Below are 25430 nucleotides of genomic sequence, written 5' to 3'. Positions count from 1 at the left end.
AAGAAAATCTCCCTTTCAGGGGAACCAAATTGCAGGAGGGCAGCACTGAAAAAGCAAGAGAAAAGTGCGGGGAGCACAGTAATCTGCAAGGCTCCTGGCCCAGAGTCAACACTACCATGGGAGAACCACCCCTCTCCTATTTTCTAAGAAGGGTACAGGTACTTCCTGCAGGAAAACTGAAATGAGAATCACAGAATCAGAGAATGGCTGAGGTGGAAACACCCGCTGGAGGTCACCTTGTCAAAATCACAGAGTCCCAGGACCATGTCCAGTTGGCAAAATTTATTTTTTCCCTATGAAAATTAAATACCATAGGACAAAATATAATTATTTGACTTGCAAACTAACAGAGTTACACTGAATGCTCAATGTATACAGCATTTTATTGTTTGGACATATGTTACAATGGACAAACATATATTACATATGCTATACAAAATATACATTCTGATGTGAAAAAAATATAAATAGACAATAGAAATAGCAAGAGGGAACAGAAGCAGCTTTGCTCTTGCTGCTTCTGACCCCTCAGTTCCTGTACTGGTAGTGCTTTGGCACTGACTGGGTCAATTGCTTGTTTTTACTGAAAAAAGAAAGGCCACTCTATCGCCTCTGCAAAGGAGAAAGAAGATGCACATGATTTTCTCCTCCAAGTCTACCAAATAAGTTTTTCCACAGTGCAGCAAAGTGGCACCTTCTTACAAGCATCCGCTATTTACAACCAGCTTATGGAGTTTAAATGCTCATGGAAGGATGTAAATGTCTTAATTCAGGATTCAGCTTTTATAGGCTACTCTCTCCCAGAAATCAGAGCAGCTTTAGCTGTACTCTCTGACAGCCAGCACAGTCCTGGTGCAGACAGCAGTGATTTCAAAGCTCTGGCCTGGGCCAAGCAGCTCTCATCTACCTAAAGGGAATTCCCTTGCTCCAGGGAGTTGCACCCCAAGTACTCCCAGCGTCTGAACAATGCCAGCTGCACCATGACAGATCTGTGTAAGTTTAGCTCCTACAGAGAGAGAGAGGAATGAAAGATATAGGAACCAGAATTTGCCAAATGGTGATGAGAGAGCAGCAGCAGCAGTTCTTCCACTCCTGGGAATCACACATGCCAGCAGCGACCTGTCCCAGTAGCTTGAGTGACTGGCTGAGAGAGCAGCCCAAAAGGATAAGGCTTTGCTGCTGCTGCAGTAGTTTCATGGCATGACCTTTTTCATCTGGATTTAAACTGACAGTGCTGGGTCCCTGCAGCAGGGATCACTTTGGATTCAGAATAAGCACTGTGCCTTAAATGCTGTATGGGAAGGAAAAGTCTGGAGGAAATAAAAACAGAAAGAAATGAACTTAAGATTCTCTTTTTTTTTTTTTAAACATTTCACCTGTCAGAATGCAAAAATTTACACACCTATGTTTCTCTCTATTTTACCCAAAGGCCAAGGACAATTTGATCTCCTTCCCACTAAGCTGCTGTCTACCAAAGCAGCCACGCTGGCTTTGAGAGCATGGGAAGAGCCCTTGAAAATATTTACTCATTTGCAAAGATTTGACTATTATTCCTGTCCGAAGAGCCACGGGAAAAACATCATTATTCCAGTGTTTCCCCACTCATTTACTCAGAATCCTTCACCACAGTGTCTAAGTTCAGCTGTGATTCACGACCAGACCTGACAATTAAGTCACAAACCCTTCAGTCCAGGAATGGATTAATGGGAATTCTCACATACCTAGAACTGAGCTGGGCCAAAAGGTTTTCTGTCTTTCTAAAAATATCACACAGATGGTTTTATTTTGGTACAAATCCTACAGCTCCAGAGCAGGCAGCAGTGACCAGGAAGGAAGCACCTCACACTAAAGGCATGACCATAGAGCACAATGTACCTGCTGAAAACCCATTCCAGAAGAGTCTTTTAACACCTTCTACAAAAAAGAGCATTTTCCAAAAGAGGAACTTTTCAGGAAGTCTTTATATGTCATTGTTCTTCCTCATTTTGTCAGGCACATCTCACTGGAACTATCAAGTCTGAGCTTCCTCTGTCTCAGCAAGATTTTTCCATAGCGAGGGGTTCCCTGCATTGTATCATTTCTCACCTGTCAAATATTTAAACATTTTGACCACATTAAGGTTTAAAGGAACAGTTAGTTCAACAATTTAAGCCTGGTATTTTACAACAGAAAAGGACCAGTGTTTTAAACTCCATATGCCTTTGGCTATGCAGAAGTATTTATCAAGTGCTCTCTCATTTTACCTCATGCTTTTCATCACCACATTCTTTTAAAAAGTTCACTTAACTGTCAGCTAGGAAACATATGGAGACCCTCTCAACAGACACAATACGAAGGGGTTTTTTATAGATAAAAGCTTAGATAAACCTTGAAATTCTGCTAATATCATGAAATGGATCAGCTTGCAGCCAGGTCAGCCAGGTACACAGTTGTAGGTAACAATGAAATTCATCACTATCACAAAATTCTACCACATATCTATAAGTAAATGCACTTCTTTTCAAAATGAAGACAGCTCTATTCCCTCACAAACAAGCTTTTGGTCCCCCTAGGCCCCCCATATGGCTTGATATGCAGCTGTCAAGACTAACAGTATGATACATACTTTGGCATAATAAAAAATAATTTACATTACAGCCAACACATTTATATGCTTAATGTATACAAAATATTTATAAACATGAATTTATTTACAACTAGAGCCTATTATTCATAGAAGAAAACAAGCCCTAAATTTAGACTGGCCACAGAGACCTGCCAACAGTCTAAGGAAGGAAAAGCTGGCCAAGAGTTTTATGCTTACAGTTCCGTGGGAATTCCATGAGGAGGCCCTGATGGTTTGTTTCCAAGCAGACGAAGCACTGTGAAATAGCTACACATGTTCTTGAGAGCTTTCCAAAGCATGCACACCACAAAGGCTGCTTCCAGCACCACACAATCCGTGTTTTAATGCTATTTTTGTAGATGGCACTAATTATCCACGTGTTCTCTGGTGCACATTCCCATTTTCCAATGGAGAAATTGCAGAAAAAAGGGCATGTGCCACCTCCTCCAAGAGAGTCTGACTGCTGCAGACACATACATGAGCATCTTTGGCTTTGGGGTTAGTCCTGAGGTAGTAAATAGTCAATCTGGATTTGCTTACAAGGCTTCGTGAGCATTTTATGTGGTTTCACTGTGGTCATGAATGTTCTGTGTCCTGCTAAAATCAAAATTCTCCTCCCGTAGCTTGTGGCAGGGTCTGGGTGATGCCTGGTCCCGGTCACTGTTGGCGATACCGTCGCTCCGGAGTGGCTGTGGGGGCTCGTGGGCCAATGGGTGGTGCAGGAATTGCGGGTGAGAGCAAGCCAGGTCTTTGCTGCCTCCCCACAGAGGAACCTGGAAGGGCTCTGAGGGAGAAAAATTAGAAGATGAACAGGAGCAAGTTCATAGAATCAAGGAATATCCTAAGTTGGAAGGGACCCTCAACGATCATCGAGTCCACCTCCTGGTGCTGCACAGACACTCCAACAAATTCCACCCTGTGTCTGAGAGCATTGTCTAAAAATCCTTTGACCTCTGGCAGCCTTAGGGTCATGCCCATTCCCTGGGGAGCCTGTTCAGTGCCTGGCCACCCACTGGAGGAAGAATCTTTTCATGATACCAAATCCCAACCACCCCTGACACAGCTCCAGCTGTTCCCTCAGGTGCTGTCACGGCTCACAAAGAGCAGAGATCAATCACGCTCAGATTGTAAATAGATTTGAGCTCTGTGACTCAGCAATTACAATAGTTCTGAGTTGATTTTCTCTGGTTTTGAGCGTATATTTTACTAGATGCTCTCCATTTCCAGCAATCTCTTCCAGTAACCAGGAACACACAGAGCTTCAGTGTGAATTTTTAAAAAGGTGATCTGGAAGAAAGTCAACAGAAAAACAACCAGTTTAGGGAGTTCTTTGAACTTCAGGCCAGCTCAAAGAGAAAGGCTATTTGAATTTCTTATGTGAAGTTCCAACTTTTTCTTAATAAACATCCTTGAAGTATAAGCAAAGGCTCACTTTCCACAAACTTAAACCTGCAAATTAAGAAATTCCATCTTTTTAACATCACCCTCTTCAGTCTCAGGTACTGGATGCAAGCTGTTGTTTGCTGATGCAACATGGACATTTGGAGAACAAGTGGTTAATAAATGTGAGTTGTTCCACAAACTACTGGCACTTGAAGGATTGATTAGCTGTATGCCAACAGTGAAGGGCAGCATAACAAAAGCCAAAGTTATCAGGGAATACAAAGCAGCAAAAACCAAAGTGGACACTCACCAATAATCTGCTGTGAATACATTTTCTTATCACATTTTTTGTCACGGTTGGTACAGAAGACAGGCACATCTCTGTCTGCTAAGAGACTACCCAGAGCACTGGTTTCATTCTGGGTGCACACTGTGTATGTTTCCTTGGGCATCTGCACCATGAGATTTGGGAGTGCTTGATCCAGGGGGTCCTCCTCGGTGATGAAGGCATAGGGACAGTACTCTCGGGTCCGGGAGTAGATGTTAGCATTGTCATAACAATCTGAGCAGATCACTAACGGTGCTGCACCACCTGATGAACACAATGGAAAAATAAAATGCTCTCAAAAAGAATGAGGATGCCAGATTTCCACAGGCCTTATGTCCTGGTATGATCATTTATTACAGCAACACAAATTGAAGGGACTTTTTACAGTTAAGGGAGTAACAGAGTACTTGGCTTGAGAGGTAATATGAGAAACCCCCCAGATTCCTCCCATCCAAATTCACCACAGCAGTACCCTTCTGAAGCTGACATGGGGAACCATAGACACGTTCCCCTATTTCATGGGCAAAAAAGTTCCATGCAGGTCCAGCCAGCTTGGGCACCAGGGTGAAACAGCCTTGAGATTAAACCAGGATACCTGCCCATATCCATCTCAAACCTGACTCGCCCCTGCATGCCCACACACATCAGAGCTGATGATCTGGTCACTTAGAGGAGCTGCTTCTCATCTCCATCCTGATACAGACTCTAGTGCAGTGGGACTGGGCTGGAGAGATCATGGACAAGTGTGAGAAACTTACACTGAGGATTAATTTTCAAGCCAGCCTATATAACCAGTGATGAGTCCTTGGCATTTTGATGGCAAAGAAAGCATCTCTGTAAGCTCAATGACACAAACATCCAGAAAATTGTCCAAAAAAGGTGGGGAAATAGTGCAAACCCCTTACTTATTATGACTGTAACAAGCCAACAAGATGTCTGGCACAGACAGGAATTTTATACCAACGATAAGAGGCAAAGCTAGTCATCTTCCAAAAAAAATCTATTTCCACCTCTTCTGCCTGGGCTCTTGAGATGCCAAAGGAAAGAAACAGGATAAAGATCTACCTTGACACTTAAGCTGTGAGGATGAGACTGTGCATTGGCATGCTGCTGAGGTACTGGCAACATACCTGAGGACTTTGCTTACCATCTGTGCCTTTGTGCATGTAGCTGCCAGCTGGAGGCATCAGCTGCTGATGGCTCCCTGCCTCCAAGTTACTGTAGCCTTCCTGAGGCTCAGACAGTGTCCCTTGGGAGGACAGGTAGCTGGGAATGTCAGCAGGTAGGTTCATCTCTTCTGCAAAGCAAAATTAACATTGGCAACAGTAAACAGTGTGAATATTTCAAAGTATTACCAGCACTATTCCCCACATTAACATGAATATCCAGAATTTCAACTCGCATGTAGGTATCTTTTTTCTGCCTCAGTAATTACAAATCCTGATGTCCAGTTCAAAGCTGACATGGCCAGAAAGAAAATTTACACCTATTATTCCAGGCCCTGAAAACATTCTAAGTTTATTCTAATATCTACTTCCCAACTTTACTGTTTTCCCTCAATGTAGGGCAAACTAGTGTATAAGGAATAGAATTAGCACACTTCTGGTATTTAAAAGAACCTCTGAAATGGAGGAATTTGAACAAATCCCTGAAGGGATTTTAGAAGGAAATCTTCAGTTCATTAATCTTATCCATTTGTAATGAATCCAGAAATTTCAGGTGTTGTGGATTAATAACAGGACCAGAGACTGTTGATTTTATACTTAACCTGTGTTAGTGATGCTGTAATCTTCGTTCTTCCTTCTCATGTGGTAGATGACGATAACCCACACCAAGGACGTTCCCACCACACAACACACGACAACGATAATCACGATCCCGACTGTTGTCCAGCCGTCCTCCTCATTGACAATCGCACTCTGAGAAGAATCACAGTTGGGGGAAGCCAGCACATTTAGATAAATATGGCCACGCTCAGTGCCCAGTGTGTTGGACATGATGCACGTGTACTTCCCAGCATCCTCCAGTCCTGCATCCACTATGATGAGGAGCTGATTTGCTGCAGCGAAGAAATGCCGCTCGGTGACTGTCAAGGGACCATCGTCCTTGGTCCAGTTGAGGCGAGGGGCAGGACTGCCACCAGCTATGCATTGCAAGACAGCAGTTTCACCTCGGGTCACTGTCCTGTCTTCCAGGGGCCTCATGAAGGAAGGAGTTTCTGGGACAAGAAGTGAAATTGTAAGATAACTTTAGAGAATCATGGAATCCTATAATGGTTTGGGTTGGAAGGGACCTTAAAGATCATCCTGTCCTGTCCCTTGCCATAGACCCTCCACTAGACCAAGTTGCTCCAAGCCCCATCCAAGTGCCTCAAGCACTTCCAGGGATGAGGCAGCTGCAGTTGCTTTTGAAAACCTGTGCCAGTCCAATTCTAAATTTTGCCATAACGTTAAAAGTCAGTGTCTCCAAAAAATGCTGCACTCTGGAAGGAACTGACCTTCCATTATTACTCAGCACAGTTCACAGGATGGGTCAGCTTGGAAGGGACCATAGTGGATCATCTGGTCCTACCCCCCTGCTCAAGCAGGGTCATCCCTGAGTATATGGGACAGGATTGCACTCCAATGGCTCTGGAATATCTCCAGTGAGGGAGACTCCACACCCTCCTCTCTGGACAGCCTGTTCCCACACAGTAAAGAAGTTCTTCCTCATATTCATGCAGAACTTGCTGTGCATCTGTTTCTGCCCATGGCCTCTTGTCCCATTGCTGAGCACCACCAAGCACAGCCAGGTGCATCCTCTGACCCCTCCCTGCAGACATGGACACACATTGATGAGGGCCCCTCCCAGCTGTTCTTTCTCAAGGTTGAACAAGCCCAGTTCTCTCAGAACTTTCAGAATCATGAAATCATTTAGGTTGGAAAAGGCCTCTAAGATTCACCATTTCCTTGTAAGAATGATGCTCCAGTCACTTCATCATCTCTGTAGCTTCTGCTGGACTTGCTCCAGGAACTCTGCATCCCCCTTGTCCTGAGGAGCCCAGAACTGGACACAGCACTCCAGATGTGCCTCACTAGGGCTGAGCAGAGGGGCAGGATCACCTTCCTGACCTGCTGGCAACGCTCTTTCTCATGCATCCCAAGGTCCCACTGGTCTTCTTTGTGGCAAGTTTGTTACCTGTGACAAAATTTGCTCTAAGGCAACACAAATTACTTGCCTAATCTACACTGCTGGACTAAGATATGCCCCTCAGCTCCCTGCAAAGATCACACTAACTCCAATTCCACTGGGTAGCTCTGCAACTCAGCTTCTAAAGCTTCACTGTGTAAACGTCACACCAAGTGCTGCTCTTCATATTTTAACTTCATTCTCCACCATTTCAACTTGTTACTTATAGCTAAGCTACACTTCCACTGCAGATGTGCAGGGATCCATCTGCCAGCACAGGCCAGTCACACTTACCCAGCACAGTCAGGGTAGCATTGGCTGAAAGTCCCCCTGCGATGTTCTGGGCCATGCAGCTGTAGATCCCCATGTCTTCCATCTTCACGTTTGCAATGAAGAACACATCGTCCTCTGGCATGACGTGCATCCTCCTCTCTCTTGCAGCAGGGAAGTCTGTCCCACCATCTTTCTGCCAGGAGATCTGTGGCGGGGGGTGGCCCTCGGCAGCACACTCCAGACGGGCCATTGCCCCAGTGCGGATAGTGAGATCCATGGGAGTTTTCAGGAAAGAAGGGAGCTCTGGATCAAAGGGAACATCGAATCAGCATTTTCAGTGTCAGGTAAAATGTAGCAAAAGCTCCACAGCAGAGAGAAATTTGAAAACATATATGAAACACTCTGTAACAGAGAGGAACAGATTCTTCTGAAGAACTGCACAGATTTCCAGTGGTTATTTCTAAGAGCCTTTCTCCCAAAATGTAAATACAGTATCAACAGTGTTCATAGAATCACGGAATGCTTCCGGTTGGAAGGGACCCTTAAGACAATACATGCCCAAGGGCAAGGACACCTCCCACTCTCCCAGGTTGCCCCAAGCACTGTCCAGCCTGGCCATGGATGGAGGAGCAGCCACAGCTTCTCTGGGCAATCTGTGCCATGGCTTTGCCACCCTCGCTGGGTGAAAATTCTTCATGCAAACCTACTCTATTTCAGTTTAAAGCCATTAAGTTCCTCTAAGATGATGTGAAGATGATTTCTCATGGGAAGAATCCAGGGAAAAGTCTTTGGCACATTTTCCTTCCCTGCTAACACGGAAGGTAATCTTCCATCTCCTCACCTCTGCTCTGAGGTGCTGTGGGGATCAGTGGTCTACTGACTGATGTGAACATTGTCTTCTTACCTCCCCTTCCCTCAAAATAAACAGACTCATGATGGCTAAAAATAAAAAAATACTTCTATTTTGACTTTTCAGAGTTTCTGCCACTTATTTTCAGATGAGCCTCCCCCAGTTTTACAAACATGTGGGAAAGGTGCTGAGTTCTGACGAGACAGTAGAGGGAACTATTAGTTGAAAGAATTCTATCTCAAATTAACTAGATGAACAACTAATTGTGTTCTAATAAAGCACAGGAGATAACTGCCACTTTCAAAAAGTGAACAGAAGCTTTTCAACCACAAAAAAAAAAAAATCTCTTCTTTCCAGCTTTATAAAATGATGTGTGATACTTCTAAATCCCACTGATATTTGCAAGACTATTTTGGACCAGCTTTAGTGAAATATAGATTTGTAGCTACTTAAATGAAATTTTGGGTTCAGAGTGTTTCTCCTTTTTTACCATTATCACTTACCATTAACAGTCAGCTTGGCTTTGTTGGAATAATTGGAGCCAAAGTGATTGGTGACAATGCACTGGTACTTCCCTTCATCAGTGAAATTCACATTGAAGAGGTGCAGGACAGTGGTGTATTCCAGCACCTCCCCACTTTGCTGCTGGTACCTGGCAAAATTCTCAACCTCTGCATCATAGAGGACCTCGCTGTCTTTGCGCCAGGCCGTGGCCATGGGTGAATCACTACTGCTCACAGCAGCGCACATCAGGGTCACATTTGTGCCTCGCAGGGCCACTGTGGTCTCTGGGTGGACTCTGATCTGCGGTTTAGGGAAATTATCTGAAAAGTAAAGCACCAAGATTAGCTACTTTCCTCTTAAACTTGAATTAATATTGCAAGAAAAGTCACTCAAAAGACAATGTAAGCAAAACTGAAACTTTGAGAACAGATGTCATGCTTGAGGTGCACAAATTCAGCTGTTTTGAGCTGGAAATCAAACTGTGAAGGAGGCAGAAGAATCAGGATTGAAAACAATCAGTGTGGAAGTGTAGTGCTGAGCAGCCCTGCCTTTTGTCCCACTATCTGATAATTCATTCCTTTGTTAAGATCACACTCAAAAACCCTGCTTAGCTGAAGAGCCAGGCCATTTTATGAAGGACTGAGACTTTCAGATAGTTTAAATATCCTGAAGAGCCTTGAAGTTCTACAAGCACAAAGCATAACAAGCTGGCAGTTCACTATCTCATCCCACTCAATGAAACTGATTTCCATATCCATTATTTCAGCAAAGACACTCTCATAGTCACATGCAGAGCTCTGTCAGATGCCACTGTGGTGGTGCTGGAGTGGAGAAATGGGTATGTGCACCTACATGATTATTATTTTAGTCTTTGCCACCAAAGCAATGAAAGAATCGCATATACTCAAATAACTGTTATAAGACTGCTCACCAGGAAAAGGAAACATCAGACTAGTTCCAGGCCTGCCACAGACTTCACCCAGACTCTGGGCAAAGAGTTTGAGAACACAATAAACATCACAGATATGGAGCACCAGAAAATGTGCCAGAGCCTGAACTACTCTAATTTTTGCCCAGAGAAGCTGTGGCCGCCCCATTCCTGGAAGAGCTCATGGCCAGGTTGGCCAGGGCTTGGAGCAACCTGTTCTCGTGGAAGGTGTCCCTGGCTATGTCAGTGGGTGGAACTGGATGACCTTTAAGGTCCTTTCTGACCCAAATTATTTTATGATTCTATGATATTCTGCTAGTATGGGCAAGAAACAGGAAGAAAGTGTCAAACAGACCTTACAAAGCCAAAGGTAGTCAAAAGCAGGGAGAATGGAAGCAGAATCCATTTTTATGAGTAAGCTAAATAAAAAACCATGCCCAACAGCACTACACCCTGGGTTAATTTCAGTGCTCAAACACCACAAAACAGAATGATGAGATGCAGAATTAAGCCCCAAACTTACAGCAGACTCAGTGATGTACATGGGCCCACATGAGCACCATGGCCAGGACCAAGTACCTCCCCAGCACTACAGCTTGATTTCAGCTACAAGACTTGTGCTTTTGCATAAAAAGTCACTAAAAATACCAACCACAAACAAAGTCATCAGGGTCCACACTGAGAAGGCTTTGTCCTGCCAGCCACTCAGGGTGAGCACAGCTGACACTGACAGCCTGCAGCAAATGGCTCTCACTGAGCCACTGGGGCAGCCATTTCAACTGGCAGTCACAAAGCAAACTGCTTGTGTTCAACACTCTGCAGAAACAGGGCAAAACAAAAGGGTGAGTGAAGTTTATTTCACACGCATACATGTGATTTCACGCAACAAAACAACTTAAAGCATACACATAGCAAAACACCGTATTTACACTATTATTTTATACATATGGGTATTTATTATAAAATCTTACTTATTTATGCCAGAATCAGTCCCTATATGTCAGCATTAAAACCTTGCATTTCATTTTAACCCTGGAGAATATAAACTCAAAGTTTCTAAAAAAACAATCCCAAAACCACTAAGCCTGTCTTCACAATTATCTTCATAATTATCCCTCTTTAAAGCAATTAAAAGGAACATAACATTGCAGAGCAGCTCCATGTTTCAAACTGAACACAACTGCCATTATGAAATGAGCTGAAGCTTCAATTCTTAATACCAGTTGATAAATATTTAAGGCCAAAAGTGATTTGTTTCATACAGGTATCAACTGCAGCTTGTTTTCTCTGCTCCACAGAAAACCTATCAACAGGAAAAAATGATGTGTCTCTTCTTTCCTACCGCCTGCTTTTAAAGTTTCTCAGGTATTACTACTCATTCCCTAGAGTGTCAGATGCCACTTCTGAACTGACTTCAAGACACTGGAGGGCTCCAAGTACTCCAAGTATGAGTATGACTGACTTGAGACAGTCCAGCATTTAACAAGAAGTGATCTGCCCTAAGATGAAGCCAGTCATGGGAGAAAAGAGGCACCAAATAAGCCAGGATTCCATCCTGCTCTTTGCCTGTACATATCAATGACTCATCACCTTTAAAATACATCAGAGGAGGCAACAAAAGTCTTTAACACCTGAAATTGTCTCCTCACAGTGGCAGATCTTGCAGACTAACTTCATCTGGCCAAAGTTAACTAATGGAGTAACAGTTTTAGACCAGATTACAACAGTCAGAGACTTTATCTCACAGAAAGGACTGCATTACAGTAGGATTAGTCTTGGGTGTGAAGGTCACTTCACATTATACTACTTCAGATGTCTGAAGACCACAAGATACCCTACCAGCTTAAACATCTTCTGAGCACATACAAAATCTTGTCTAGCTGTGAATTTTAAAGCCTTTCCCTAGCCCCCCAAAACAGGAAGAAAAAACACAGGGTTTGCTAATCCCCCTGAGAGATTCCTAATGAATTGTTTTGCTCACTGTCTATATCCAGTGCTGAGCTTGCTGCAAAATCATAGGACAGGAAAAGCTTAATGGTTCAGTACAGCAGGAAAAAGTTAATTCCTACTAATTGCAACTAAGGAAATGCAGGTGAAAATTTTATCAAACCTTAAATCTAAACATTCTGCTACCATCTTTGAGTCTGTAATTTACCGGCATTGCTGCAAATATTTCACAATGAAAGCAGACACACTTCAGACAACTTCAAACAACCCTACAATAGCTGAAGAATTCTTTCCAAGGTAGGGCTTGTAAAGAATCTCTAAATAATTGTAATGAACTTACAGCTCCTTCAGCTGAGCCTGGGCAAAGGCATTTTCTTGGATGGACATTATTGCATTGTTGCTTAAATCTCTGTAAGTTAAGGAAAGCGCACAATAATGAGTCAGCGTGATTTCATATGCTGCCTTCAGTCAAGTTCTTGAAAATCCCACAGAGAACACAAGACTGAAATTGACAAATAATGAGGAGTTCTACAAATTCAAATACTTACAGATATTCAAGTCCTTCAAGACCAGAGAATGCTTTTTTGGTAATTGTCTTAATTTGGTTTCCTTGCAAGATTCTGAAAATAAAGGTCCAGAAACCAGTCTGAATGTCAATATGAGTCCACAAATAAGACCCAAAATAAGCTCCCTATGATGTTTAACTACATTTTTTTTTCTAATTTTAGCTGAGATAAAGGACTAAATACTACTTTTTTTAGATTAAAGGCTCAACTGATTTTCCCAAGAACAGGGCTCCATTTCTACCTTCAACTTAAGAGATCTGGGCTAGAACTATGTCAGAAGATAATTTAAGTTAGGAGGATGAAACAGCAATAAGTAGGACTTGGGAGTGAAGCAGTAACTTTCTAATACCAACCTGACACCACCACACAACTTCCTGGACTGTGCCCTCACACCAGGCTATTTGTTATAAGCAACGTTTGTAACTGCACAGGATGGAGCTTCCATCAAAGCAGGTAGCACTGGATGAAAAGTGCACAGTCTAAGTACCAAGACGCTTCTTAATGCAATAGTGTTTTGAATTTGTTCAAAAATACTTTGCATTTTGGGGCTGGTTTTTGATAAGTAGTAACTTTTACCCAAACCAAAGAAGCACAAAAAGTGACAGTCATCACAGAGAGGTCAGTGAGGTACTCAATAATAAATGAAGTCAAATACTTATGCTTAATCCTTCAATCCTAATCAAATTGGTGCTGTAAGGAAATGCAGTGCTACATGGATCCAATGCACCTGAACAAGGAACCCAGGACTACATCAAGAGCTTGTGGCACATAAGTGGAAACACTGAGAAAGGATTTCTGCCTTGTGTCATTAATTTACAATTACTTAAAATTTTGCACTCTCCCTCTCTGCATGCCTGGGAAGTGCTATTGTTCCCTTAATTTATAATACATACAATTTATCCAGCCTGGTGAGTCCCACAAAAGCTTCATTTGCATCTTCTATGGCCCAGGAGATCTCATTGTTCCGCAAGTCCCTGCAGGAGAAGACATTTCTTAGAAAGAAGCCTTGGAGCATCATCATGACCAGGGCTAACGGTGAGCTGGGGAAGACAGCCAGATACGGAGCTCTGGCACAGCATTACCTTGAAGGTCTCAAATCTTTTACAAAACTAAGCTTGTCAGGAGATTAATTTCTCACTTCAGAGGGGCAAAAGGGAAAACTGCTCATGGTAAGTGTTGCAGTCAGCACCACAAACAAATTCTGCAGCACAACTTCTTGATGTGGCATTTAAGGAAAACCCCGGTCTGACCAGCACTTTTCATGTGATGGACTATTTGCCAGGAGCTGGGAGAGGCTCCTGAAGGCAAGTTGGTTCATGAAAGAGAATAACCAATGCACAAGCAGCATTAATCTTCACGAGTAGCAGGCTTATACCAGCATTAGCATATTAAGGGATTACATCCAGGTTACAGCGTAGGCCTGCCAGGCACACTGTGGTGGCTTTTCAAAATTAAGTTGATATTCTGCTCACAAATCTCGTTATCAGCTAATGGGATTTCTGATTGACCTCAGCACAACACTTCAAGCCTTCATGGAGAAGAGAGGTCTAAACAGCAAAAGCAGTAGAACAATACAGTTTGGAGAGGATTAAATAGTCTTCAGAGATAAGATGAAATAAATTCAGTTGCATTGTTATCCTGAATGGCATGGACTGAGCCCAGAGCATCTGCTTTGATACCACCACGCACAGAGAGGAGTGTATTTAAAGGAAATCATGCTAATAAAAAATAGTCTGCCCTGTGTTTCACCAGATATTCTATGTAACAGCTAGATGACGCTTCCAAATAAGTCAACTGACACAAAACTAGCTGCATATACAGGCAACTGTATATATCACTTGTATAAACACCTCTTTCCCTGTGCTAATGAGGGAAAAATGAAGTCTCTACTTTCCCATTAGGTGAGACTGTAAACTGTGTAGAACACCATCATGAAAGAGACTAGGACCAATCTCCAGGATACCATCAGTGGTAACACACAATTTTCTTGTTTTTCATACTTTGATATAGAAGTCTTGATAAAACCACACACAGAAGTCACTTCCACAATTTGTATTTATACACTTCCAAGTTTAGGACAAAAAGAAAAGAATTCAGTATTTCATGCATCACAAGGTCTGAACAAATATGGCCTTGAAACTTGCTCACATTAAATATTTACCTCTTTGAAAATTACTCAAGCTAAGGTACCCAACATGGACCTGAGCTAATAATGACTATATGAATATTATGCCAAGTTTATTTTCAATTTGCTAATTCTTGTGATTTAAAACACGTTTCTTGAATTATCTCAAGGTCTACTTCAGAATGTTAGACTGTGAATGCTGGAGAATACAAATGCCAAACTGCTCACGGTATTATGAAGTAAATAATGTGATAATACATAAATCTTCAAAACTTCAGTGCTATTCTTAGATACATCTGCAATCATAACTTGCAGTTAATGTACAGTTTTACACTTTATTGTCCTACACTGCAGACTGGCAGGAGCTGAATGTACAGAAATATGTACACCAGCCGTAGCACCAAACAACCAGCACACAACCAACAATGGAACTAAAACACAGTATCTCTTGTTTTTTGAAGTATTTTTACACTCCACTACTCAGACCACTCAGCAAAACAAGTGAGCAGCCCAAAAGAAAAGCCCCTCATTGTGTGAGAGAGAAGTTGGCTCCTCATGCATGGCTGGGCACTAATGCTTGGAGGCTTGTTAATCACCACTGCTCTCCATCCTGCACATTCCAGTCCCAAAGCAAAGGGCCAGGCCCTCACTGTTGACACTCCTGAGAGCCCAGGAAAACCTACTAATTAATCTGCTCTTGTTCTTTTTCATGCTACTCTAAATCTAAGAAATTATGTTTCATTATTCCATTAAAAGGTTGCATTAAGGTTAACAGAATATGACTGCTTGCATAAATCTCTCTGGTGAGTTTGCTTATTTAAGCATTTATTTAATGAAGTGACAGAGGAGTTATAAATTTTTACTCCTTTTTCAAGTACTGTTGTTTACGATAATTACAACTGTTCAGATCTACTTGGGACAGGACTGGGTCTTTTCAGAAATATCCAAGATCTGCCACAAAAGGTGCTGGCAAGTGCAAAGCTGCGCCTTCAACAGCAAGAAGCAACTCTACACCCACTGTTATGTTATGTGTGGTCAGCACATGAGCATGATGGGCTAAACCATGCCTTCTAAAACACGAAAGGGTTCAGTCCTTGGTTTCTGAGGTTCCAAACCTAAGGAAACCCTCTAAGAATAAAGAGCTCCAGGCTATTTGCTCCACAACAGGATACACAAGGTACCCACACCTCTCAGAACTGGCAGGACACACATCTGAGCACTCAACATCACCAAGTCACTGTTTCTTACCACCTCTAATATTGAGTGGTTGGTTTGTTTTAGCTGGGCTGGAATTCTGTCTTCTTGGTAAGCCAGGAGATTATCAGACCTACCACACCTGCAGGCAGGACAGCACCAACAATAATCTCAGGCTTCCATAGTGCAGTATCCATTGTCTCTACTTCCAAAAGCTCCACTTAAATTAATATTGCTTTAAACTGAGATTTCTGTTTGAAGTTTTCTGTACTTACAAGGTTTGAAGATTTGTCAGACCTCTAAAAACACCATCAGCAATGTGATTAATGTGATTGTCCCCCAGGTTTAGCTTCTCCAAAAAGCCAAGTCCCACAAAGGCAGATTCCTTGAGGCGAGTGAGCTGATTGTATGACAAGTCTCTGGAAACATTCAACACACACTTTAAAGGCAAGCAGGGGGATTAATTATTAAGACACTATCTGACTTGATTAACTATTGTGTTCTAATTTCTCTGACAGAATACTTATAATTAAAATATATCATTACCACAGGCCTAGCAAGAAAATTGAATTACCAAAGGAAGTCCTCATTCTTGCCAATCAATATTTGCAACATTCCAAAAATCCCCAATGAATAGCAGCCCAGGACTTACAGCTCAGCAAGTCTTTGGCAGAATTCCCATGCATCTGGGCTGATCCTGGTGATGGCATTCTGGCTAACATAGAGTTGTTGCAATGTCCGCAGCCCATACAGCCAGCCCTTGTTTACTTCTGTTAAGTTATTATGTTCCAGTTCTCTAATAAATTAGAAGGAAAACACATTTGCCAAATAGATAACCAATGAAACATCTACTTACAAAATTTCACCTTGTGGATCTCAGAATGATTTACTAACTTTCAGCCATAAACAACACAAAATGCATGATTCTTTCAATCCCATTGAAATGAAAAAAAAAAAAATGAACTAAAGTATATGAAGAACTGAGTAACTCAACACCAGCTTCAGGGATCCAGTGGCAGAAACAAAATTATAATCTCTATTCTCAAAAATAACTTCTAAAAAATAAGTATTTTGCTAACATTGCATCATACATCCTTGTGCTCATACTGTCAAAGTCACAGAGGAAAGAACAACCCCACGTTATGCAAATGAAAACCAGCAAAAAGCAGCTACAGAGGCAAACATTCCTGATCACCATGTGGGAAGAAGCTGGAAAGAGGACCAATATAATGGAAACACAAGACTGGTTTCTGGTGGAAAGGACCTCAAAGATCATCCAATTCCAACTCCCTGTCATGGGCAGGGACACCTTCCGCTAGACCAGGTAGCTCTATTCAGCCCTATTCTACCTGGCCTTGAACACTTCTAGGAATGGCGAAGTGTATCTTTCCACTTCTGAAGTAACCAGACATGACATAAAAATAATGGGAAAATACTCTTTTCCTATGATTTCATCAATATCTCAGCACAGCTACGATGTAAGAGAAACCATACAGGGACACAACTCTCCAGGGCCATTTCCTTTTTGCTAAAAAAATTCCACAACCAGGTATACTCACAATTCCTCAATATTACCCAGGCCAAAGAATGCTCCATCCATTAGTCTGCTTATCCCATTGCGCTGCATCTTCAAGGATTTTAAGGATTCCAATCCTTGGAATGTAAGACTTTCCACTATTTTAATCCGGTTCCTTTTCAGTTCCCTTCCATAAAGATGACATTCAAATATTAAGACACCTTGCAACAAGCACCACTGTGTGAAAGTCAAGAACATGCTGAGATTAATAGCTCAGCTGTAAATGCTGTTTTGATGTTTTCAAGGCTGTTACTTACAGAAACTGCACATGAGGCAATCTGAAGATCTTCGGTGGAATCATACTAATCCTATTTCTGTTCAGTTTTATCACCATTAGTGAGCTAGATAAGTTATCAAGGCAACCTGCTTCTAGAGTAGTTATTCTGTTGTTACTCAGATTCCTAAGGAAGGAAAAAGGAAAGAGGCCTTTTAGAACATAGAGAATTTGATGAACACAATGGCACAAGCACCTCAGAGCAACCACTGATTAACAGAACCCCAGACCCCTGTGAAGTCCCATGAGAAATCTGAATTCTGGGATACCAAGCTAAATCCTTTTCCCCAAAGGTATCAGTGTGAGAATTTTTACTGCAGATCCATGTTTCAGATAAATCCATGTTAAGTGGTTAACACAGTGTCCACAGGGCAGAACAAACAGGGCAGAAATTATTATTCCCTGTCCCTGATGGCTTAGGTACCTGCATTCTGACAACAGCATGTTATTTGGGAAAATACAATACAGAATGGTATGAAAACTATTTTATTTCAGGGATATCTGTAGCTCCATTAAAAGCACAGCTACCAGTTCAAAGTTGTGTAAGGATGCCAACTTTAAAACACTAATTTAAGAGTAAATGAGGTCTCCAACATCATCATTGTAGAGCCAGGAATCCCAGAGACAGTATATCACTCATACTTACAGGTACTTCAGTTGCATTCGTGGAAAGGAAGAGGCTTTAATTTCTGAGATAAGATTAGAACTAAGATCTAAATTTTCCAATGAAAGGTAAACCTGGAGTTGCTCAGCATTTATTTCTGGAATGGTATTGTGCACCCTGAAAAAATCAGCAATAAATATGATTACTATAACATCTCATCCTTCCAGTTGCACAGCTTAAACAGTAAAAGGATTCTGCATATCAACAGTGCTAGTGAGCTTCATGAATGGGGCATGCACCACATGCTTTCAAAAGTGTTAATTCCTAAAGCAATACTGCAAATCCAAGAGCTATTTGCCACTGTGACATATGAACAGATTCAAATTCTGAAGCCTATAGCTGAGCTGGTCCTTGTGGGAAGTATCATACCTGGACTGAATCCCACCCCCTCAAAGCTGCCTGCCTTGGTTGACTGCATTTTACTGGTAATTTAGGGTGACTTGATTGTCTAACTGATTTGTACTTCTTTAAAGAGTGCTTACATATCCCCTGATGCTCTTTACTTGAGCAATATTTCAAGAAAAAAGATGCTTTCTTACAACGTGATAGCAGAACTCTAACATGGTTCTTCAATTTGTTAAACAAGAAGGCAGATGAGCTATTACTTACAATGAGAGAAGAGTTATATTGGAAGTTGTTTCTCCAAAATACGGAATTTCACTTAGCTCATTGTAATTCATTTTCCTTAAATAGAGGGCAAAAAAAATTATTTACACTTCAAAGAGGAGAAAAATCCTCCTGTACACAGTACAAATAATTCATCTCAATGCATTTAACAATTTTACTGTATTAATAATACCTAGTAGTTGACAAAAAAGATTCCCCAAGAGCTTAAATACTAATAATTTGAACAATTTGAACAGTGAAATATGCTAGCTTCTCATTTTCATGGATATTATTACTTCTTCATTTAAAAGCAGCTATAGCAAATAACCTCAATCCTCTTTAAAAATATTGGTCTTCTGACTTTTCACAGGAAAGATTTCTGCTCACAACACAACAGTTTTATACATGAAATATGCTGTCAACATGGAGTATCCACTTTTAATTAAATTAATTTAATTAACTTGCACTGACTATTTCTGCAGGTATCTTGACATGCAATAAAACATTCTAATTAGAATTAGGTAGGATATCTTGAGACTTTATCCTCATAAAAAACAACTTACACTTCTTGGAGAGTATGGACAGACAAATCAATGCTCCAGTTGGATGATAATAAATGATTATGACTTAGATCGCTAGAGAACAGGGGAAAAAAGGTGATTTAGCTCCTGGAAGAATAATAAAAAAAATCTCAACAAACCCAAAACATGTATGCTTGATGCAATCTCAAGTTTGAAACTGTATTTATGTATTTTATACAACTGCTCCTTCACTAAAGAGCTTGTTCTAGTGGTCACTCACAATTAAAGTCTAAACAGTTCTACTTCTCTGCTTGAATCAAAAAACTTCTGTTAAAGCTACTTGATAGGAAGATTGTACCTGACCAGAGAATTTTTGCTTTAACCCAGAGCTTTATTAACAACACCTGTCCACCGCAAGAAGAAAAAACTTTGCAGGGACATGAGAGTAATTTCTTACGAAACACCCGTTATTGAACTGCTTCGTGTAGCATGATCCACCATTTTCTCAGCTTTCCAAAGATGCTGACCAGCCAAGGCGGGTTTATTTTAAAGGAACAACATACACAAAATTCCCGAACAAGATGGAGTGGAGAGAATGCTGAGGCTGGGAATCTTACAGGCAGATGCTTTAGCACCAGTTGGTTTTACTTATAGGAATCAAATGCAGGAATTGGACTCTTTCAATGGGCAAGAGTCATTAAATCCAGCTTTAATGCTCACACTGGGTGTTGGTGCATTGCTATAACTTCACAAAGTTATTTTACTTTTGCCTTAGACTTGGTGCATAAATGCAATGGGTCCATTTCTGAGCACAGGCTGCCTCTAGTCATGACATGAGTCAAAGAAGAACCAAAAAAATCACATTTGTGTATATAGAAACATGGTCCCAGCCACACCAGATAGGCAGATGCCAGTCCAAAAGGCGAAACCAACTCACCTGTGTGACATTTTGCTGGCACAAGTCCAGCACAGAGGTGAATCTCCCAAAGCTCATGCCAAAAGCCTGAGTTGTTGTGTCTGAACAGACCTGACACTGCCACTATGCTTGCAGAATAAGACTGGTGCCCTCACCACAGTCAGAAATCTGTAGGTGAGTGCAGGAATAACTGGCCACAGCTGATGTCTCTGAGCTATGAAGATGGTGAAGGGTCAAAAGGGGCCATACAAGGAGTTGCTGAGGTCATGCAGCTTGTTTAGCACGGATATGAAGAGGTCAGGACTCACCAGGGTCTGCAGCTGCCTCGCAAGTGGCAGCTCTGATCTCTGCTCTCTCTGAGCAGTGACCCAAGGGAACAGCTGGAGCTGTGTCAGAGGAGGATTAGGCCGGATATCAGGAAAAGACTGGTCAGTGACTGGTTGGTGACTGGAAAGTGACTGGTCAGACACTGAACAGGCTCCCCAGGGGAGCGGTCAAGGCACCAAGGCTGCCAGAGCTCAAGGAGCATTTGGACAATGTTCTTGGGGTGTCCTATGCAGGGCCAGGAGTTGGACTCCATGATTCTTGTGAGTCTCTTCTAGCTCAAGATATTCTATGCTAGCTAGTTGTTCTAGTCTGGCAGCAAGGCACCATGCTTCCCTCCCCATTTCCAATTCTGATGTCAAGGAGAGAGCTACAACAAGCTAGTTTCAGCAAAGCTGTTCCCCTCCCTATGAACTCCACTGGTGTGGTCCTGTATCACTGATTCTTTCATCATTGTTGCAGTAACATTGTACGTATTTATTATAGTTAGTTTTAAGATTATCATGCAGGCAGCAGCTATGCTGACGCAGGAGACAAAACCACACTTTGCAACCAAAACTACATTTATCTATTAAAATTAATATTATAATGTAAATGAGTATAGTTCAAAATATTCCCATTGACAACCAGATTTGGACAAGCCACAGCACCTAGACCTCTGTTCCTGCAATAGCTTTGGGCCTGTGCTTGACTCCAAACACACAGAGGGCCAAGCTTGATCCTACAAAAATCATTAAGTCCAACTCCTGATCCAGAACAGATCAACCCCGAAATTCTACCATGTGCCTGAGAGCGTTGTCCAAACACTCCTTGAGCTCTGGCAGACTATTTTTGATCTGTAAGCACAAAACCTACTAAGAGACAACATGGACTGACAATTGACAGACTATAGTATAGTTATAGTTAACTTTCACTCACGTTCAGCGTAAAGATTCCGTTCTAGCAATGAATTATTAAAATCCTGGGTGTCCTGGCAAGTCAGGCAGTTGTTAATGTATTCTTTTAATTACACCAAGATGCAAATTATACAGATAGAGCAGTGTGGGTTTGGAAACAATTAAAAAAAAAAAAAAAAAAAAAAGAATCAAGAGAACCTGGAGAAGAGAACAGCTGCAGCCAGTTGCAGAACTCTTCTGCAGCTCTGCTTCCTCAGTACATGTGGTAATTAAGCCAGCCCTAAACACTAGGAAAAACACAAAACCAACCAAGTATCAGCTGCTCTTCAGCAGGCTTCCCACCTCAGGGGGCGGAATGCTCCAGACACTCTCCAGCTGCCCAGATTCCCCTGAACCCAGCTCAGCCTCAGCCTCTGGGCATCCACAGGAGCCTGGCATAGACAGGTTGAGGGAGATACGATCCCAAATCCCAGCAGTAGACTTTCCTGGATTTTTCAAACATGCAGGCACTCAGGAAGTGCTGAGCAGTCTGATCCTGGAGCAGTGCGTTTAACCAGAGCGGGAAGTACTATGCCATGCTGTTTCCAAGGAACTGGTGGGCAACAGATGGAGGAAGGAGACAATGGATGTGGAAGGTAACAACGCACCCCTCAAGGTGTGCAGATACTCCACTGATGAGCAAAACCAGGCCATGGGTTCTGAGCCAGATCAACCTGTGTGTCAGGCACAGCTAGCACGCACTGACATAGATCTTGGACACAAGATAAATACGCAAAGAAAGCTGAAACTCGGCTTTTCTAAGGCTTTCAGGAATAATACAATAAAATACTTTAGCTAGGTAGGGAACCTACAATAGCCTTCTAGTCCACCTGCCTGACCACATCAGGACTGACCAAAAGTTAAAATTATTCAGGACACTGTCCAAATTCCCCTTAAACACTGATAGACATGGGCCTGGATCACGAGGATGTGCTAACATCCAGCTATCCCCTCCAGAACCCTACTGTCTAATTACTGAGTTAGAAATTAAGATTTTAATTCAGAAAGCACAGTAAAGTATTTTTCTATTATTACTCAGATCTGGACTACAACAAAGTTTTCATTACAATTAAGTCCTCTTTCAAGGAGTTGGATACAGTTGATATTTACAGTGGTTCTAACATTTATATCTACATTCTGTTGCTGATGCTTTTCTTTTTCAAACAGACCAATGAATCACAAAACACAGAATGAAATACATTAGCTGATTTTCCCTGTTTAGAGATCATTCAATTACACAGCTAAGATTCCTGCTGTCCTGGAGAACCAGATGCAATTCCCTTGGTCTGGAAAAGCCAAAACCAAAGAACCCATCCTTTAAGCAGCCTTTGCATTGTAACCGGCAGGCCCAAGCTGTGCAGAATAAAGAGCAAACATGTAAAATTTGTACTTTAGAGATTCATCTGGTATTGTATATAATACCATCTCAACATTCATTTTGAGCTTAAGTGGTACTCATCTCTTAAGTAAATAAAACAGAACACACATGCCAAATTGATTATGGATGATGAAGAATGATCTTAATTTGGCCAAGCTGAGCATACTGTGGCACTATAGGCGTGTTGATACAGAATGCAGGCAGCCAGTTGAGCTCACCCAAAAAAATCTACTGTAAACAGAACTTGCTGAACTAATTAACTGATACCTGAACTACTTTTATTCACTGTCTCTCTGGTTACCAGGATATGTAAACACACTTACTACTATGGGACGGGAGGCAGAGACCACCAGCATTGTGCTCCCCTCTGCCCCTATACACAGGGCTGGCATTCCTTGCTCTAAAGAAATTAATGTTAAGAGGCAGATATATAAAACAATATTTTCTAACTCCCTAACTTCACAACGGTTTTCATCACCCACCAGGTCAGCCACAAAACATATATAACTTCAGAGGAAAAATGAAGTTAGTTGCCCGAGTACTTCCATCATGAAAACCAAGTCCTGCTCTCCTGGCTTTATTAAAAACAAAAAGTGAAAATACAGCCAACCTACATACTCACACTGGAAGCACCACCTGCAAGTATTTTGAGAGTTAGGAAAAAGAATATTTAGTCCTCACTGCAAGTTGAAATAGTATCACAGAACTAATAGAGAAAAGTTCATCAGGGACTGATCATGTGATAAAAATTAGGCTTTGATTAATTTTAAACAGCTGGTATACATTATAGCTCATTTAGATTCAGAACTGCTAAAGTAGTCCTAGCGAAGAAAAAACATCACACATGCTTCATGTGCCAAAATCCCGAAAGCCACAACAGAGGACAGACACAGAATGGATTGAGGGCAGCTCTGGGAAGGACTTGGGGATGTTGGTGGATGAGAAGCTCAACAGAAACGTGCATCTACAGCCCAGAACATCCCCCCCTGAGCTGTGGGCTGATCCCCCAGCATGAGCAGCAGGGGAGGCTGAGCTTTGCTGAGTTGCACAGCAGTACTGGGATGCAGAGGGAACAAGAAGCAACAGGAAGTACCGCAACACAGCTGAGGCTGGTGCTTGAAGGAACACTTCCAAGCATAATCATAAAAGACAATGTCCTAAAGCCTAACTTGAAACAACTTTAAATCCTGGACTGACTAGCCTTACTAACTACAACCCGCCCGTGCTCCACCGTCCTCTCACTTGTTACCATCACAGAGCAGAGCAAGACAAGCGTGAAAATACGCCCTGGGACCTCGGCACACGGAGCCTTCGGAGCCAGGCCCTCTTTCTCTCCTCGGCGCCGCTGCAGCCGCTTCGCCTCGGCCGCGGCCAGGGCGAACCAGGCACCACTGCCGGGGTCGCTCTGCCCGCAACGCTCCGGGCTCCGTGCGAATATCCCGCAGACAAAATCACTGAATCAGTTAGGTTGGAAAAGACCGCCAAGATCGCCGAGCCCAACCTATGACCAAACACCACCTTGTCAATCACACCACGGCACTAAGTGCCACGTCCAGTCGTTCCTTGAACACCTCCAGAGATTGGGACTCCACCACCTCCCTAGGCAGGCCCTTCCAATGTCTAATCAACCCTTCTGTGAAGACATTCCTCTAGATGTCGAACCTGAACCTCCCCTGGCACAGCTTAAGACTATGTCCTCTTGTCTTATCGCTTGTTACCTGGGAACAGAGCCCGACCGCCACCCAGGTGCACCCTCCTGTAAGGGAGTTACAGAGAGAGATAAGGACACCGAGACCCGAGCCCTGTCGGCCGGGCCTCGCACCGCCCCCAGGCCTGCACCCCCCGCCCCCAGCCAGGCCAAGGCCTGCGCACAGCCCGCCGCCTGTCCGGCCCCGCAGCCCCGCCGCGCTCACTTACAGCCCCGTAGTGCCGGCGGGCAGCGGCGGAATCCTGCGCGGGCCCAGCCCGCTGGACAGGCGCTGCCGGCTGCAGTCCAGCAGGCCGCGGCGGCACGAGCAGGGCGCGGCGCAGGGCTCGGCGGCGGCCGCCGGCGCATACAGCGCTGCCGCCGCTAGCAGCAACACCAGCGGCCGGCCCCGCGGCAGCCCCCCACGGGCGGCCCGCACGGCCGGCCCCGCTCCCCGCATCCCCCGGCCCGGCCGCGCCGCCCCGCCCGGAGCCACAGCAGCGCGCAGGAAAGGGGCGGAGCCACGCCGACCGCAGGCGGGGCCAGAGGGGGCGGGGTGTGCACGGGGCGGGGCTCGCGGTGGCTCCGCCCAGCCCGAGTCGGTAAATCGGCCGGAGGCAGCGGAGGGCGGGGCCAGGAGAGCGAGACCTGCAGCCCCGCCCGCCACCGACGGGCCCT

At 43.2% G+C, this 25430-nt stretch overlaps 1 protein-coding gene across 2 annotated transcripts; it reads right to left on the bottom strand.

Annotated features, from left to right (window-relative positions):
• Positions 1-267: 267 nt before the first annotated feature.
• LRIG2 (leucine rich repeats and immunoglobulin like domains 2) lies at positions 268-25212 on the bottom strand. 2 transcript variants are annotated; one of them, XM_014258183.2, is made up of 19 exons: positions 24983-25000; positions 19555-19626; positions 18995-19069; positions 18368-18502; positions 17705-17848; positions 17431-17574; positions 16524-16667; positions 16147-16290; positions 13446-13526; positions 12535-12606; positions 12327-12395; positions 10692-10855; positions 9111-9431; positions 7779-8060; positions 7258-7395; positions 6085-6534; positions 5464-5613; positions 4299-4580; positions 268-3389 (listed from the first exon to the last, which is right to left on the bottom strand). In XM_014258183.2, the coding sequence occupies exons 3-19, from the start codon at positions 19063-19065 to the stop codon at positions 3163-3165; spliced, it is 3018 nt and encodes a 1005-aa protein (XP_014113658.1). In that variant the 5' UTR covers positions 19066-19069; positions 19555-19626; positions 24983-25000; the 3' UTR covers positions 268-3162. The 2 variants fall into 2 exon arrangements, with proteins under 2 accessions (XP_014113658.1, XP_005529326.2); XM_005529269.3 differs by lacking the exon at positions 7258-7395 and having other exon boundaries at positions 24983-25212.
• Positions 25213-25430: the final 218 nt, after the last annotated feature.

Source organism: Pseudopodoces humilis, chromosome 26, assembly GCF_049639895.1.
Source record: "Pseudopodoces humilis isolate 2021_Gansu_Grassland_sample_001 chromosome 26, ASM4963989v1, whole genome shotgun sequence".
In the NCBI taxonomy this organism is placed as follows: domain Eukaryota; kingdom Metazoa; phylum Chordata; class Aves; order Passeriformes; family Paridae; genus Pseudopodoces; species Pseudopodoces humilis.
The sequence above is the reverse complement of the archived record's forward strand: the minus strand, read 5'-3'. Positions and strand labels throughout refer to the sequence as shown.

Excerpts from the sequence above, each read along its gene's own strand:
- LRIG2 (XM_005529269.3), bottom strand. The coding sequence starts at position 25,212 with ATGCGGGGAGCGGGGCCGGCCGTGCGGGCCGCCCGTGGGGGGCTGCCG. Across the intron at positions 16,291-16,523 it reads TGCCAAAGACTTGCTGAGCT|AGACTTGTCATACAATCAGC; the intron begins GTAAGTCCTGGG and ends GAATGTTTCCAG. Across the intron at positions 13,527-16,146 it reads CTGACAAATCTTCAAACCTT|GGACTTGCGGAACAATGAGA; the intron begins GTAAGTACAGAA and ends CTTCTCCTGCAG.